General features: G+C 46.0%; 1 protein-coding gene across 1 annotated transcript in view; it reads right to left on the bottom strand.

Moving 5' to 3' along the window:
* Positions 1-17,313, bottom strand: part of MARCHF9 (membrane associated ring-CH-type finger 9) — a 500,957-nt gene that overhangs the window by 78,231 nt on the left and 405,413 nt on the right. The window contains exon 3 of the mRNA XM_078658914.1: positions 7,671-7,863. Within this exon, the coding sequence (XP_078515040.1) occupies positions 7,671-7,863 (193 nt within the window). The remainder of the gene's footprint in view (positions 1-7,670; positions 7,864-17,313) is intronic.

Here is a 17,313-nt window from a genome sequence, read left to right as displayed (position 1 = left end):
CCTGGCAATGTTGGCTTTCTTGGTTGGGCACTTAGGTCATGTAATTGTTTGTATAACTCACCAAATTACATGGAAAAGGTTTTCTTACCATCATTCTACAATAATTCCTTATACCTCTACCTTACAGCTACTCTGCCTACTTCAATGGCCTTCCATTTTACAGTCTCGGGTATACAGAGAGCAAAATACTACAATCCTAATTAGAACATTGGAATGTTGGGGCAGTATTGAAAACAATGGAGTGCTCTGGGTTTCCAATGGCCGGTAAAAGCCTAGAGCTGCAGCACTCAAATGTCTGTTCCCAGCTGTTGCTGTGAACAAAAGACCTTACAGAGCCTGAGGGGATTTAAAGCCCCAGGGCTCCCCAAAGCCTCTGTATTACAAATTAGAACATTCTGTCCTCTAGGGGCAGAATGTTCTAATAGCCTTATAGCCCTCTGTAGCGGGCTCTAACGGTCATTAAAGGCCAACTTCCTTGTTAAAGGGCCTTGCTTTCAGCTCTGGTCTTTAACGCTGGAGAGAGCCTTTAATGGCCTGTAGAACTGGCTACTGCAGGCTCTATTAGAACACTGGAATGTTAAGAGCTCTATTGAAGCCAATGGAGCAGGAGCAGCCTGCATTAACTGGTATAGGCCCGCTACGCTCAACATTTCAATGTCCTAATTCACAGCCTCTAATTTTCTCTTCCCCTGCCTTTTGAAAATATATTAATTAGACCAAGGAAAATGAAAAGCAAAGACCCTGCAGGAAGACACATGCAGACTTCACCCTTTCCTCCTCCTATAGCTCAGTCATACTAGGGTTTCAGATGGAGAAAGGGGTGAATATACTGCTCAGTTCCTGGTATTCCTGGCTTGGCTGAACTACAAAAAAGCAATTCAGCCCAGCCAGGGAGAACCATGGGCTAACTTCACAGTTCCTGCTGTGAATGTTCAAAAGCTAACAGTTGTGGCCCTGTTAGCTGTAGAACATGTATAGCAACAGCTGTGAACATAGGCTTCTGAGTCCAGGGGGATGTCTATCCCCTCTGGCTCCATGAGGCCTTTGTTTTACTAATGAGAACATTCTGCCCTGATGGGACGGAATGTTCTAATAGCTTTATAGCCTGCCATAGCTGGGCTATGCCGGCTATTAAAGGCCCTTCTCCCTTGTTAAAAGCTCTCGCCTTTAGCTTAGACTTTAACTCTGGAGCCCTTTATAAGGTTATAAAGCTATATTAGAACATTGGAATGTTGGGAGCTCCATTGCAGACAATGGAGTGCTCCTTGCTTCTATGTGCCGGTAAAGGCCCGCAGAGCAACATTCCAATGTTTTACAAAGGCTTCTCGAAGTTCGAGGGGATTTATATCCCCTCGAGCTTCGGGAACCCTTTGTTTAATTTGTTCGAACATTCTGCCCTCTAGTGGCAGAATGTTCTAATAGCCTTATAGCCCTTCGTAGCAGGGCTATACGGCTATTAAAGTCCCGCTGTTTCGTTAAAGTCCCTCGCCTTCGGCTCGGGCCTTTAACGATTCAGCGGGCCTTTAATAGCCGGTATAGCCCGCTACGGCGGGCAATAAGGCTATATTAGAACATTGGAATGTTGAGTGTTTAAATGTAGACAATGGAGTAGCTCCTGGCTTCTAATGGCTGGTAAAAGCCAGGAGCTTCAATATTCCAATGTTCGTCTTTCACAGCAACAGCTGTGAACAACGCGCTCACAGAGCCCCAGGGATTTCAACCCCATCAGGCTCCCTGAGACCTTTGTTTTACTAATGACAACATTCTGCCCTGATGGGGCGGATGTTCTAATAGCCTTATAGCCCGCTGTAGCTGGGCTATGCCAGTCATTAAAGGTCCACTCCCTTGTTAAAGGCCCTCGCCTTCGTCCCTGGCCTTTAACACTGGAGCAGGCTTTAATGGCCAATATAGCCCGCTACGGTGCGTTTTAAGGCTGTATTAGAACACTGGACTGTTGAGAGCTCCAATAAAGACAATGAAAGGGCTCAGGGCTTATAATGGCTGGTTTAATCCTGGATCTCCAACATTGCAATGTTTGTCTTCATGTTTCTCCCTTTTTATTTGATGACATTCTACCCTTAGTGGGTAGAATGTTCTAATAGCCTTATGCCCTTCTGCCTCGAGCTATATTAGTTGTTAAAGGTCCTCTCCCTCGTTATAGACTCTCGGCAGCAGCTCAGGCCTATACCTCTGGTTCGGGCCTTTAACAACCGGTATAACCCCTGGCAGCAGGCTATATGGCTACGTCATTAGTCACAGAACTGAATCCTTAGCTGACACTAATCTTTGGTGCTGATTATATACTGCATCAGCTCCTGTGTCAGGACAGAGGCTAGTGTTGATTCAAACCTGACAGTGGCTAGAAATGGACAAGGGTGTATACAATTTACCTGTCATGAGGATCTGAATGCCAGACAGCAGACAACAACCACAAGCAAAATTTAGAAAAACACATATTCCTTTATTTTGCATGTCAATGGGAAACGTCAAGTGCCTGTGACAATTTGCCATGAATAGAATATGGGCGATGTGTATGCGCCATAAATTGATTAATTGGATTATTATAAAGCTATGTCTTTTGTCATAAATGCAACCGGCAGTCATTTGTCATTCATATTTCCTCCACAGGAAGGTGTGGGGAAAATGTCACATGATGAATCAATTTTAATGGGATACTGTCCTGGTGAAGGCTGTGTCTAATAATTAGATACAATGAAATGCCCTTCATTCTGAAAGGCCCAGTAACTCTGATGAGGCAGGATCCATCGCGAATACACATTTCCAGGTTTCATAGTGGGCTTCTGGTGGCATTTAAAATATCTGGGTGAAACTCTCAAGGAAACCAAAGATTCCCATATGTTATCCCCCAAAAACATGTCAGGAGACATAGTTTCGCTTCCCTGGGTTTGTGATATCCTAGTATGGGTAGTCCAGGAGCGTGGAGGAATAACATTCCAAAAGCTGCCAAATATTTATGATCAATATATTATGAGGCTATGAATATGAGGTGGAAAATAAAGTGAACTGTTTTGTTGCTCTTTTTTTTTTAAGGAATTCAGTCTTTTCTCCCTCCTTCACACATTTCTTGTACAGCTTTTAATAGAATGGCTAATGTAAGCTTTTATTTTTTCTCTGTCACCACAAAAATATTAATTGCAGATAAAGCCCTGTATCTATTTTTGAGTAGAAAGAAAAAATATAGTCTCGTATGACCACCAACTCCCAGTGCGCTTGAGTCATTCAGGTTACAGAGCTTGCATGTTTGTTAATACTGAGTCAATTAAATTCAGTTAATTAATTTTTCATAAATAATTACCCATGGGAACTTTTTACATCATAGTTTTTGCACAGGTTTTACTAGGGGAATACATGGTTACACTACACATGTTCGTATAAGAAGGAAATGAAAAGCCAATTTACTGCCATTGTTGAGGTATAAAAAAATCCACCAGGAAAAGGACCGATTGCGTATGCTAATCATTTCTCGGGAACATACAAAATAGGCAAGCAAACTGAATTTATTGATGTAAAACGAGTAAACCTGCACACAGAAGCACACGAGCGAAACAGCCTTTTTCTTTGTAAGTTACTGCAGGAAATAAACGCTGAAACTTGAAGGTCAAAAGAACGTAGGGCCATATTATCAAGAAAGGGCGCTACATTATCGCCGCTTTTATCGGCAGGAAACTATGGGCTTGATAATATGCCCTTGTAAATTCTCATAGAAGCCCAGATTAACACCAGAACCTGGGATTCTATGGGAATTCAGAAGGGCATATTATCAAGCCCATTATCGCCGCTTTAGCGGCAGTTTCCTGCCGATAAAAGCGGCGATAACGTAGCGCCCTTTCTTGATAATATTGCCCGTAGTGCGTTGAGTATCCAAAGGTAACACACTGTTCAGAGCAAGAGAATTGGGGAGGAGGGATAGGGGGGGTTGCATGTCTTTTCAGCATCTTTAACCGGTGGCGAAAACAAATAGAGGCTGCTTTCTGGCAGCGGCACACTGCTTTCCATTATTGGGGCAAGTCTTCTTAAAGCAAATGGAAATGGTATTTTTCCTACTAGCGTTTTAACAGCATGCTTAGGATGTACCCTGTTTTGTTTTGAGCAGTAACTGTTTTATGTGGTGTCATCACTTCATGCAGCCACTTTCCATTTCAACTCTTTTCTGTGGTCAAGAGAGGAGGCCTTTCTTGTGGTTCAAGTGGAAATCACTTAACAGAATGTACATGTTCAAACTGCAGTTATAGTGACTAACACCAACACGTCCCTACGATCGCCACATTCGGAATATAGGTGAAGCGAGTTAATGTGCTTTGACCAGGACCACACAACATGGTCAAGTGGTGGATCTACGACTTAAGCCCAAGTTAGAACACAGTTGCAAAAGTGGATTGTTGCGTACAAAGTAAAAATATATCATTATATTTTTTCACTATACTTTAGCACATGGATCATGGGTCTTCTATTCAGCAGTGCTGTTTATTTACGTACTATATTTGCGTAGAGGGTTTGCTACATAAAATGTTATACCTAGAAAAAGCTACTTTTCTTGTTTATTTACAGCTCGCGTTATTGACCGGTCTTTAGCATCAATGGCTAACCAAACTCTAGAGGAACCCAGGCAGCCTTCGACCTTCTTCTCTTCTACAATGCAAACAGCTGGACAGGTGAAAGCAGGTGAGCATCCAATCTCCCTCCCACCAATGCTGTCCAAGAGATGAAATCCTCTGAGTGCCTCTGTTGCCCACCCCACCCCACCCCAAAGGAGTGCTTGTGGAGGGAGGGTCCAGACCTCAGCTCCAGGCTTTCTGAATCTGTCCTGGGGTCAATCTACTTTCTCTCTGCCTGCTTCGGGTAGGGTGCAACAGGACCACACGTGTTCTCAAGCCCCGGACACTCTGCCCCTAAGGTCCTCTTCATCGTCCACAGGGGCATTCAAGGCAAAGACCAATGATCACCCAAGATAATTTCTGTAGATACTCCCAGAACAGAACACTCGGTTCTAGACCAGCATTTCAGCATATCCTTTCATCTTCAAGGAAGAAACACACTTGTGGAACCTACTTCTTCGTGAAAGCTGCAGAATTATAGAACTAATGCCCAGCAAAAAAAGAAATATCCAAGATCACCGGACTTCAGGACAGAAGTAAAGTGATGACTCTTTCTTGGCTAATGATGCAGAATTTCCCTGACCATCGATTACTAGCTTTTTAAGGGATTTGTATTCGGGATGTAAAGCCAGGGTCAGATTCGGAACTAGTGGATAATGCACTGAAGCCTTCAGTGTTGAGAGAGGGGTGAGACAGGGCTGTGTCCTGGCCCCTTTTCTGTTTTCATTATATATAAACAGTGTGGGTGCGGCACTTGCTACATCCTTTAAAGTTCCTGAACCGGCACACCAGCAACCAAGGACCGGTTTCGCCCTTCTTATGGGCTCATAAGCCTGGTATAGGTTGGTTCCAGTGACGCAGTGTGCACGGAACCCATGTCTGGCCATACCCATCCCGCTTAGAGCGACACATTAAAGTATACAAAAAGTGATGGCTGGAGTGCTTGAATTATCTTAGCTACTGGACCCAGCTGAGGTAACATGGTGCTCAAAATAACAATAGATTGGGATGGCGCCAGAGTAATTCCCTTTCGCTGAGATTAATTTAGGAATTCCATCCATCACTTTTTATTCACTTCAGTGTGTTGCTGTAAGAGAGACGGGTATGCCCAGATGTGGGATCTGTGCACACTGTGTCACTGGAACCAAGCTGTACCAGGCTGAAGAGCCTGTAGCTAGGGTGAAACCAGTCCTGGGTTGCTTCTATTACAGTTCAGAGAGGACCTGTCTTGGCAGTTCGGGCTGGACTGTTCGAATTGGAGCATGGTCAAGAAAGATTTGCATACAGCTGCGCCCAAACTGAGGTGATGTGGTGTGCAAAATCATGATGGATTGGGGTGGGTCCCAGAGTAATTATCTGTGACTGACATTAATTCAAGCATTCCATCCATCACTTGTGTGTTTACTTTAGTGTGTCTTAAAAACTAGGCCGGCTGAAAGTTACCTACCTGAGATAGAGCTTTCAATAACCTCTCCATTATTATCAGGGCACAAGTCCTATAAAAAGAAGTGGGGTGGGGGGCTGACCAAGTAAGATAGTATGCAAATGACCTCATGACGTCACAACGTACCACTATAAAAGAAATAAAATAGTGCTATTTAAATTATTTGTGTAAATACTGGGACAGACTAACCCATCTGACAGTCTTACAGTGTCTGCATTTATATTCAGGGACAGAACAAAGGCAAAAGCATGCCTCTCTTATGTACCTGTGAAGAGAAGGCAAGCTTTGTGCCTTTGTTTCCCTCTGTGGCCTTTACATTTAAATGTAAGGTTCCAGGTGGCCCCCAGTCAGCATTAACAAACAAAAGGAGGCCAGATGGCTCCTTAACTTCGGCCCAGCTGGAGGTGAAAAAATGACCTGTCACTGCCTGAATGATGCTGCTGGGAATGGAAAACATACAACGTACAGGTGCTACTGAACGTATCCCGGTGTCTTACACTGGGAGAAGTTCAACATGTTCCTGTGGATCTAGCTTCTTGGCAGGGGGGACGAAGGCTGAGGTGGAGTCGGTGAGGGGACGGAGCCTCACCTGAGTGCGCAGAATGCGAAAGGGACATTTCCACTATTAAAAAAGTGATATAAATTTAAAAAGTTCTTCTGGAGGTAAAGCCAGTGGAACACGTTGTATTAAAGGTGGACTTGTATGGAAAGACGCGTATCCACCGCATTTTTCAGCAGTTTAAACTACAGGGAGACGTTGGGCAGTAGACTGCAAAACGTACTCCTGGGGAAGGGTTTTAGATTCTTCTTCAAAAAACATGGTCTAGTGTAACATTCAGTGAATACATAGACAGCAAATGCAGGTCTCTCAAAATCAAGTTAACGAGGTTGAACACTCTAAACCCATGCTCAGGCGAGCTGCTGTGCTTTGAACCAAAATGAAGTCTACACAAACCCGATACACTTCGGCTCAAGGCAGAGGCAATGCGCTGTCACACGAGAAGCCCAGGTTAAACATTTTAACAAACAGGTTCAGGCAAGAGCACAAACGTGATGTCTATAAGGTGTTATCTCCGACAGTGATATTTTGAAACCCTTTGTGCCATCCCAGGACACACAATAGTAAGTGTTCAGGTGTTTTCCTTAAAAACAAAGCACCTCAGAATTGAGGAGGGTCCCCAGGAACCGGAGCTAAAGCGCTTCAGAGAGGAAGAGAAACCCTCTGGGCAGCCTCTGTTGATAGCCTTTAGTTCCTGTCAAAGAGACTGTGCTTCCACCTCTGAGTAAAAAAATCATACCAAGGTGTCTGGCGGCAGGGTTGTTCTTTGTGCCCTGGTAATTGTAGTCATGCGGTAATATAAGGAAAAGCAAAACTACAAGCACCAGAATGCAAATCAAAAACTGCCCAGTGAAAGACAGCCTTACCTGAGATGAGGCACCACAAGCTGTCTGCTGCAGGAATGAGATGCATGAAACAACATGTCGCTTTCTATCAGCGCCTCATAAGTACATAGTGGGTGATTTGCATACAATACCCAAATCCCGGAATTGGAAGGAGCCTCCACTCTTGCTGCCAGAGAGTGCCACAAAGAAACGGTGAGAACCCTCACCTATGCAGACAATGTCCATGAAGCCATACATGCCGTAGCAGATCTGGAACAGCAGGTCCTGCCGCTGCCATTTGGCCGAAGGGCTTAGCGATGACCATATCAACCAGGAGATGCTAGCGATGAGGAAGAGAGATCCCAGAATGATCGCAGCGATCTGTACCTTCTCGATCACCGTCAAGGAGATGGCCTGCCACTGGGAGAGAAGAAATAATCGAAAGTGGATTATCAGAATTAACTTAACATGGTAGCGAATGAGAGAAACAGATCTCTCAGTCTTAAGTATGAAGCACAAGATGGACATTAATAGCCTTGTTGACAACTGCAAGATTTAGGGTTTACCACCTCTATGTTGGGAGGGATGAGCCATAGTCTGTATTCACACGGACCCAACCCCCTCCCACAGCCTTATAGGTCATGGCAAACTAAGGGCCCAAAAATATTGCGAATAGGAATTTCACAAGTATTCACAGTTCATAATTAGCACTGGCATGGGAAGGGCTATGGTCTGTCCTACCTGCCATCAGCTCAAGGATCTATCTCCGTACTCCAGGCCACCTGTGGGGATAGTCAGTCCCGCACATATAGCCCACTGCCCTTTAACCCTTTGGGTGCTGGTGACGGAACCACTCCGTCACCAGCCACGGACGGGCTGTGCTAATGACGGAGTGGTTCCGTCACGGCCCCGCCGCCACGCCTGCGTGGCAACGATTTCGCGCCTGCGCTGAGTGTTCTATTGAGCGGGCGGGGCCATGGCGAAACCACTCAGTCACAAGCACAGCGCACCCGAGGCTCGTGCCGGAGCGGTTCCGTCACGAGCATGGCGGCGCCCTGCGGCCCCCCTCCCCCCTAGCGCTGCGGCGGAATTACCGCCGCAGCCAAGGGGTTAACTGAGATTATGGTGAGTAATTCATCTCATTGTGAGACCAGGGGGCATGTCAATATATTTTCACAATCAGAATCAGCCTTTTCTATTCCTCTATTCAAGGCCAATATATGGAAATAAAAATGCATTCCGAGCCTTTTCAAATGGAAACTAAAAGTATTAGATTTTCCAACAGAACAGAGAAGAAGGAAAGGAGTCAAATCTCTGCCTCCCCTACCACAATGGGGAAATCCACTCACTGAACCCTACCCATGTTCTTTCAATGTAAGGTTTCCATTTGCATTCTGTGCAGCGTTCCAACACCCATTGGACATGGGTTGTGTTTAAAAAAAAAAACTGTTAAGTCGTCTACTCCGCCACAACAATATCACGCTTTTGTTAAATTCAAGTACAATTAAGATACATGTTTAAAGAAGTTAGCCTTAACTGCCTACTATGAATAATCTTACATACTACAGTGTGGGTGTGTGGATGTGCGCGCGCCACTGTGGCTTTCGCCGAGTTGCCCTGCATTGGAGACAAGGGAGCTTCTGAAGAGGTACATATCGTTCTGTAACCATTTCTACTAACAAAGTAGTGACACGTATTTCCTCTGCAAATCACTAGGAATACTAAGCCTCTGGGGGAAAATATTGAAGAACAAAAATGAGGAAGGATACAGATAAGTATAGGTCTAAGGGTAAGGCTTTGTGTTGGTGTCAGGGTAAAGGGTCAGGGATAGGAACTATTTAAAGGAAATGGTATAAATTGGGAACAGTGAGGTGGTAAGGTAAAAGATAGGTTGAAGGAATGTCTATAAAAAGAGTTACAGTGAGAGACAGGGAAAGCGTAAGGGAAAGGTTAATATCAAGCCTTGGAATTCACTAAAAAGGGTAGAAATTAATGTAAAAATAATGATAAAAAATAGGTCAATGAGATTGCTCACTCTGAGAATCATCACATGATTCATCTTAATGTGAATTTCCTTTCCCCAAAAACACCTACATCAAACCCAAGCATCTAGCTGCCATTTATAGCCATGTACTTTGAGGTGCCTGAAAGTTGACCTGCTGTTGGTCATCAAAAGACCACTTCTAAATAAACTGAAGGCCTTGATCTCACCAAGCCCCCTATTCACACACATGTAGCCACAAGCCTCAGCAGAAAAGCACAATCCACAACAAATATTGTTATATGTGCCTCACAGCAGACAGACTCTAGAGTACCCTTTACTCCTAGGGCAAATATGAGGAAGTCAATTACGTATCAGTGTCAAAAAACTAAAATAAACGGTTTTCGGAGAAGAAAAATGTCTTGCAATGGTTTATCATATCTACACATATTGCAATCTTGATGCTAATCAAATTTTTTGTCGCGAATACTCAATTCAAGGAATAATTGCGAATGTGCTCACTGCCCGTATGCAAATAAAACGTGGAAATATTCTTCTTGTCAAAACGCTTGAAATTCTATTATACACTCTCTGGAATGCACAGAGGTGTTCCAGGGTGCACAAAGTGTAACACCTGTGTCCATGCATGGACACAGGTCCAATCCATTTTATTTAGTGCGGATTGGAAAAGGTTGGGGCGTTCCTCCAGAGTGGTTAACTTACAGTTTTTAAGAGCGTCCCAGTCAGACCTCCCCCCAGGATATTGCGGCATTGATGGACAAATTTTGCGGCACCAAAGTAGAAGTTTGGCACCATACAATTGTGTTTTTTGTTGGATTTTTGCAGCACTTTGTTGTCCCATATCTTTGTTGTACCCACCCCCGCCCCCAAGCCTGGTTCACATATAAGCATGTGGTGATGAGGAGCTTCAGTTGAAAGCAAAACCATCTTTAATATTCTTTGCCAACTTTCATGGCACACAGCCAAAATAAATTATTGAAACTAATCAAAAACACAAACATTAGGACATAAATGTAATTCTCTGCACCCTTTTTCCAGGGCTCACTGTGTACCTGCCATGTACAGTTCTTGAGAGGTGCTTTGAAATATAAAACCTTTAGCAATATTGTTTTCAAATCGGCCATCGGCTTCATTTTGTACTGTTACAAACACGGACACTGCGCTTTTCACCACAAACCTATAGTTAGTTTAAATTATGTCAGGTGTGTCGGGAATTGTGCAGATAAGGAGAAGATATAATACAAATCGCCTTGAGGGCGTCCGTCCTCTCTTCTCAGAGCAGTTCCCATTATTTGGCGGCCAGGAGAAGTCAGGTCTCCTTCCCTGGGAAACGTGACGTTTATCTCTGCTAGTCCTATGGCTCCCCGGGCAGGAAGAGGCCAATGCATGCTGGGAAAACAGAAATAAACAAGCATTGGAAATGCAATAGGTCTCGCAGCATTAGAGTTAGTGCTTTTAGAATTGTTTATGGGTTTTTTTTGTAAATCTTTAGCATTTTTGTTTCCTGTAGCCAATGCTAAAGAATTACAAATAAAAAAAGCCATAAACAATTCTAAAAGCTCTAACTCAAATGCTCCGAGACCTATTGCACTGTGTGAGGGTGAGGGGTTGAGGGTGAGTGAGGGTGAGGGTGGGTGAGGGTGAGTGAGGGTGAGTGAGGGTGAGTGAGGGGTTGAGGGTGAGTGAGGGGTTGAGGGTGAATGAGAGTGAGGGTGAGTGAGGGTGAGGGTGAGTGAGGGTGAGTGTGAGTTAGGGTGAGGGGTTGAGGGTGGGTGAGGGTGAGGGGTTGAGGGTGAGTGAGGATGAGTGAGGGTGAGTGAGGGGTTGAGGGTGAGTGAGGGTGAGTGAGGGAGGGTGAGTGAGGGAGGGTGAGTAAGGGAGGGTGAGGGAGGGTGAGTGAGGGTGAGTGAGGGTGAGTGAGGGTGAGTGAGGGTGAGTGAGAGTGAGTGAGAGTGAGGGTGAGTGAGGGTGAGTGAGGGGTTGAGGGTGAGTGAGTGAGGGTGAGGGGTTGAGGGTGAGGGGTTGAGGGTGAGGAGTTGAGGGTGAGGAGTTGAGGGTGAGTGAGTGAGGGTGAGGGGTTGAGGGTGAGTGAGGGTGAGGGGTTGAGGGTGAGTGAGGGTGAGGGGTTGAGGGGGAGGGGTTGAGGGTGGGTGAGGGGTTGAGGGTGAGGGGTTGAGGGTGAGTGAGGGGTTGAGGGTGAGTGAGGGGTTGAGGGGGAGGGGTCGAGGGGGAGGGGTTGAGGGTGAGTGAGGGTGAGTGAGTGAGAGTGAGGGGTTGAGGGTGAGTGAGTGAGGGTGAGGGGTTGAGGGTGGGTGAGTGAGGGTGAGGGTTTGAGGGTGAGGGGTTGAGGGTGAGTGAGTGAGGGTGAGGGGTTGAGGGTGAGGGGTTGAGGGTGAGTGAGGTGGAGGGTGGTTGAGTGAGGATGAGTGAGAGTGAGGGTTAGTGAGGGGTTGAGGGTGAGGGGTTGAGGGTGAGTGAGTGAGGGTGAGGGGTTGAGGGTGAGTGAGGGTGAGGGAGGGTGAGGGGTTGAGGGTGAGTGAGGATGAGTGGGAGTGAGGGTGAGTGAGGGGTTGAGGGTGAGGGGTTGAGGGTGAGGGTGAGTGAGGGGTTGAGGGTGAGTGAGGGTGAGGGTGAGGGGTTGACGGGGAGGGGTCGAGGGGGAGGGGTTGAGGGTGAGTGAGGGTGAGTGAGTGAGGGTGAGGGGTTGAGGGTGAGTGAGTGAGGGTGAGGGGTTGAGGGTGGGTGAGTGAGGGTGAGGGTTTGAGGGTGAGGGGTGTCCCCAAACAGAAAGTTCCAAACTTTGCCATTGGCATATTCTAAACCTCACTCTTAAACATTACATACCAACAGTCACTATGCAATGCTGAACAAACCCGGCAATTGGTGAAAACGGCCAACTTTCAAAATCTAGAAAAGTTAATGCCCTGTAACAATTTTGTAAAACCCCGGTCAAAATCGCCCAGAAAACAACCCTGAATAAAAAATAAAACTGACAACTAAATAGATTCCTACTTGCCTCCCTACTGGGTCCATAGACTGACACCAAAGGACATCATCAGAAATAATAGTGACAGTACATCAACGAGTCACACTTAACCAGCTGCCGAGGGTACTGGCATCTTGGTCCTAAGAATCCTTTCATTTACCAATCTTAAAACGGAGGGAACAGTCCAGTTATCCACTAACAAGCATTTGTCACAAACCTGATCAAACGAACGATCTCCGGCAAATCAGCGCCAACAACTAACACGCCTATATTGAAGTCAAATAAAATCCCATTCTGCTCGAATTCTCAGTAAGTTTGCTGCTAGCAGCCAGTAGCACATTAAGGCCTTTTTAGTTTGATGAGTTGTACACAATGTTGTTCATTTTTTGGTTCTTAGCTCCATGTTTGCCTTTAAGTAAGTCTGGTCCCTTGACAACCGCACATAATTTAGAATGGACCCTTGAAGATAAAGGGACTTTGCCCCGCACAAATGGTTTCATAGGCAGGCCTTGCGTGTATTATTAAAACACTTTATACTAATAGAGGAACCGTGATTTTAAGCAATTTACCACGGTTGGGTTCAGCACAGTACACTTAATTAAAAAGTGTATCCACTATTAAAACACTACAGTAGTTTTGGGCGCCTAGATGCTAAATCTGTGTCCACTGAGCATTTACAGTTCCCATCCCAGCGGGATTGACTCAGCCTTCCAGGCTTCAGAGGTCGATATAATGGGTACAATTGATTTGGGCAGTAATAACACCTATTATTTAAGAGCTGGACACTTTTAGTCTGCTGTGTTCTGTATGATAAATCGATATTACATTTACTCACATGCCCGGTGAGCCTGAAGGACTGGCCGGCAGCTCTGCTGTGCCATGTCTCTGTGCCGTGGGCTTCCAGGCGCCTTCTTAGCCCGAAAGAGTCTCTGTAGCTCCAACCATTGGCTCTGTCATTTCAGGGGAGTATCTTAATAACTATACCTTTTACTTAACTTTCGAAGTCGAGAGGGAAATCCCGTGGGATCTCGCCAAATGTCACAGCACCCTCGAAGGGAACACGAGAGCAAATAAATCCGGATTATACAGAGACAATGGTAAATCATTTCCACCGTACAGGAGCAGAGCACTGCACTGCAGGCAACTCAACCCGAGCATGTCGGGATTTGGGACCCGCTGAGAGGATTCGGGAAGCCAGCACCGGAGCGGAGCACGAGGGCCTGCGTCTGTCAGCAGTGATGGCGGATTAGACACTGATTGCTGCAGGGGGGGGGCACTCGCGGGAGGCACGCTATTAAACTGAGTCTTAGACCATATAATTGTTTCTGTGCTGAGCACAGGCGCCGGCATCATCTATGGAGTGAGCGAGGAGAGGGAGAAAGGCGGGAAAAAAGAAGGAAAACCTGTGACGCGAGGCACGGGGTAAGCAAGAAGAGGGAGGAAGCACAGGAGAGATATGGTGGAAGCAAAAGGATAATAGAGAAAAGGAGAAGCCAAGGAGACATGAAGCAGAGGCGAGAGGGGAAGCGCAGGGCAGAGGGGAGGGGGAGGTAAAACAAGGTGAGCTGAAATGAAGCAAAAGAAAGAGGAATTAAATGAGGAGAAGAAGGAACTGAGTAGAGAGAAAGAAAAAGCATTGTCGAGGCTTTCCAGGCCAGATAAGAAGTAGAATAAACGTGAATGGGGGGAGGAGGGAGGAGAAATGCGTCTCGGCCGGAGCAGGGGGCGGAGCAGGGAGAGCGGGCTTTGTAATGTAATTGACACGGCCGGCCGGTCGTGAAACTGAAAGCATGGCCGGCCGGCCGTGAAAGCCTTTGATGCGGCAGGGGAAATGCGAGACGGCGGGGAGGGGGCGGAGCGGGTAAACAAAGACGGACGTGCACGCGCTTTTAAGCTCAATGCGCATGCGCATTGAGCTTAAAAGTCACGGGCACTGCAAGGAATCGCCACGATTCCTTGCAGTGTGGATAAAGAGTGGATAAGTCCCAATACTCTCGCTTGCTCGATGCGCATGCGCATCGACAGGCGAGACCTAAAAAACTGCTCTGGGGCCAACACCAAGGATTCCTTGAAGACACACAGCCAAGTAATGCCTTGCAGCACATCAAAGCCAAGGGGAAAGCATTACTTAATAACAACATCGGGGGCAAGAGAATAACAAAAAGGCACGGCAGAGTCGGGAAGAAGCGCTGCTAGTTCAATTTTTCGTGGCAAGTTTGTTTAAATTACGGCACATTTGCAAAATGCTGCAGGGTCTGCCTAATGAGGGTGAACTGCTGTTCTTTAAAAGAATCCATTTGCGAATCGGTCAGAGTATAACTGAAATCCACAGACAAATAAGCATTTGCAATACAACAGGTCTCGCTTTTACGCGATTTAAAGTTACTGGAATTGTAAATGACAATGCGTTTTATTTATGTTTCAAAAACCAAAACATTGTCATTTACAATGCCAATAGCTGAAACGCGCGTAAATGCGAGACCTGTTGCATTGCAAATGCCTGTTAATTACTCCAGGGTCTGAGTTCCAACAGGACCCACCCCTCCCAAAGCCCTGCCTGGGAGCTGTGGATAGACACTCACTCACCTGCTCATCCACGGAAGGAGGGGCTGTCCTGCTGTCTTCGGGGGTCTCGCTACTTGTACTGTCTTGGCAGCTCTGTGTGTAACTTCTGCTTATTGTCTGTTCTGTGCCTCTCTGTACCTTACTCTCTCACACTCTCTCTCCTCCCTCCTTCTCGTCCTTCTCTCCACCTTGCCCAGCACTTCGGCCCCTTTTCTCTTCTCGGCAACCTCTTCTTATCCAGGAAATAACAACGCACATCGAAAGTGAAACCAACAGGTTCAGTGGACCTCCTGTTCCTTACGGGCACGGAAGGTTAAGGTTGGGGCAGCCCTGCGCTCCTAGCTGATCCTCTCTTCCCTCCCTCCCAGTGGACAAGAGCCCTGCACCAGGTGGGATTTCACCGTGTGACTCATCTAGTGGTAGAAAAGAAGGCCTGCTAACGGTCAGCCGAACATTTCTCCCTGCACACCTTTGGCAAGGACATAGGGGAGAAGCACAACTCCAGGGCCCCTGTATGTGTCCCGCCCCCTTAATGATAAAGCTGAGGTGAGGTGCAGTGACCGCCAGAATAACATAAGTTACGTGACCTAAACATATCACATCCCAGGAGCAGTGATGTGTGCTTGTTTGCTTGACGGAGGGGGCCCCTGGAGAGTGGACCCCCCCGCAGTGCGGGGGCTGCGGGGGCCTGTGTTACGCCCCTGGTGGCCATGGAGATGGCCCTAGTCGGGCTTTAAATATTATGCCCTTGGAAGTAGCAGCACTGCAGTAAGAGACCACTGCGTTATGTCACAGATAATAGCCCTAGAAACCAGGAAGAGGGTGCCACCAGTCCTCGGTGACTTAGAGTGGTCAATCAATGGGTCTACTGGTCTCAGAAAATATTGGTTCTGCCTCATCTACTTCCTCATCCATGTTACCCTTGACTAGGTGCAAAGGTCTTTTTCTTTGTCTGCTAGCTTCCTAGGAAACCCTTTGGATGTTTCTACTTTTCTATCACAATATAAAATGCTCCTAATGAAGCCAGCCTCAAGTTAATACTCCAGAAATGCCCAAAGTAGCATTCTTTCTCTGTACTTTATGGCTTATCATGGGCAGCTCCATTAGCTGAAGAACTTTGAGGATGAGGTTAACTTGCCATGTTCCTAGTACTGTGTTTAAACGACTGTATATTCAACTATTCAATCACAATGACATTGTGGATCTGAAACAAGTGACACATGATCTCAGCTACATCATCCGCTTTTATGAGTCTTCTAGATGTTACTAAATAGGCGAATGGAGTCCAACAGGGGTCTTAAAAATTAGCTAAAAACACTGGGCTATGAACCCCATTATGAAAGAAGCTGCAACCAGATCCTTAACATCTTTTGAAAACATATTGATCACATAGACCGCCAAGGGACTGACTATGAAGCTATATAAGGTACTGGTAGAGGGGACATAAAAATAGATGGCCTTACTAGATAGAAAGGGAAGGGAGATGGGCAGAGGTTTGGGTGCTAAAATTGGCCCAACATCAATAAGAGACTTAAGTACATTCAGCACAGGGAAATAGAAAATGAATTATTAATGAAGTGGTACCTGACACCTAGAAGATTGAGAACCATGTACCGGACACTTCAGAAAAGTGGCAGCGCTGTGAGACGGATCAAGGCATGTTCCTTCGTATATGGTGGGACTTTAAGGAAACTTGACCAGTTTTAGAAAGAAATACAAGGTCACATAAATGCCATACTGGGAGAATACACTCCAAGGCACCCTCTGGTGATACTGCTCAACATGCACGGCAATCAGACATGGAGAGGGAATTGAAGGAATACAACACTGAGGTCTTATCTTCTGGAAGCAGCGAAGAGGCTGATAGCACTTTACTTGAAGACCAAAGAGTGTCACGTGGTGGTGCTCTGGATGAGCAATCTATGGAAAGGACTGGAGCTCGATAAACTTTCCCATGAACTGTTGAGAAGGGAAAAGAAGTTTGAGAAGATCAAGTCTCTGTTAATAAACTATTTATCTTTGTTGCCGGTGAGATAGTCGGCTCCCACCTCTGCTCAACAGATACGTCTGGGACTCTTGGAGACTCCTTAATAGGAATGAACATTGGGTGCAACATAGGCTTGAGTGGAGACGAGACTCCTCGCAACCTATAGAACTGGAATAATGCTACAGCAAAATAAAGAACAAACTAAGGTGTAGGAGTGCTGTGGCGAGGGCTGGGATGGGAGGGGGACAGTTGTTTCTTGTTTCATTTCTCTCTCGATGAGCATGCATAAAAAGTTTTTTTTAAAGAAATAAAAATACCAAGTGGGGTAGA

Source organism: Lissotriton helveticus, chromosome 1_1 (genome assembly GCF_964261635.1).
Source record: "Lissotriton helveticus chromosome 1_1, aLisHel1.1, whole genome shotgun sequence".
NCBI lineage: Eukaryota > Metazoa > Chordata > Amphibia > Caudata > Salamandridae > Lissotriton > Lissotriton helveticus.
Note: the sequence above shows the minus strand (reverse complement) of the source record. Positions and strands in the feature narration are given on the sequence as shown.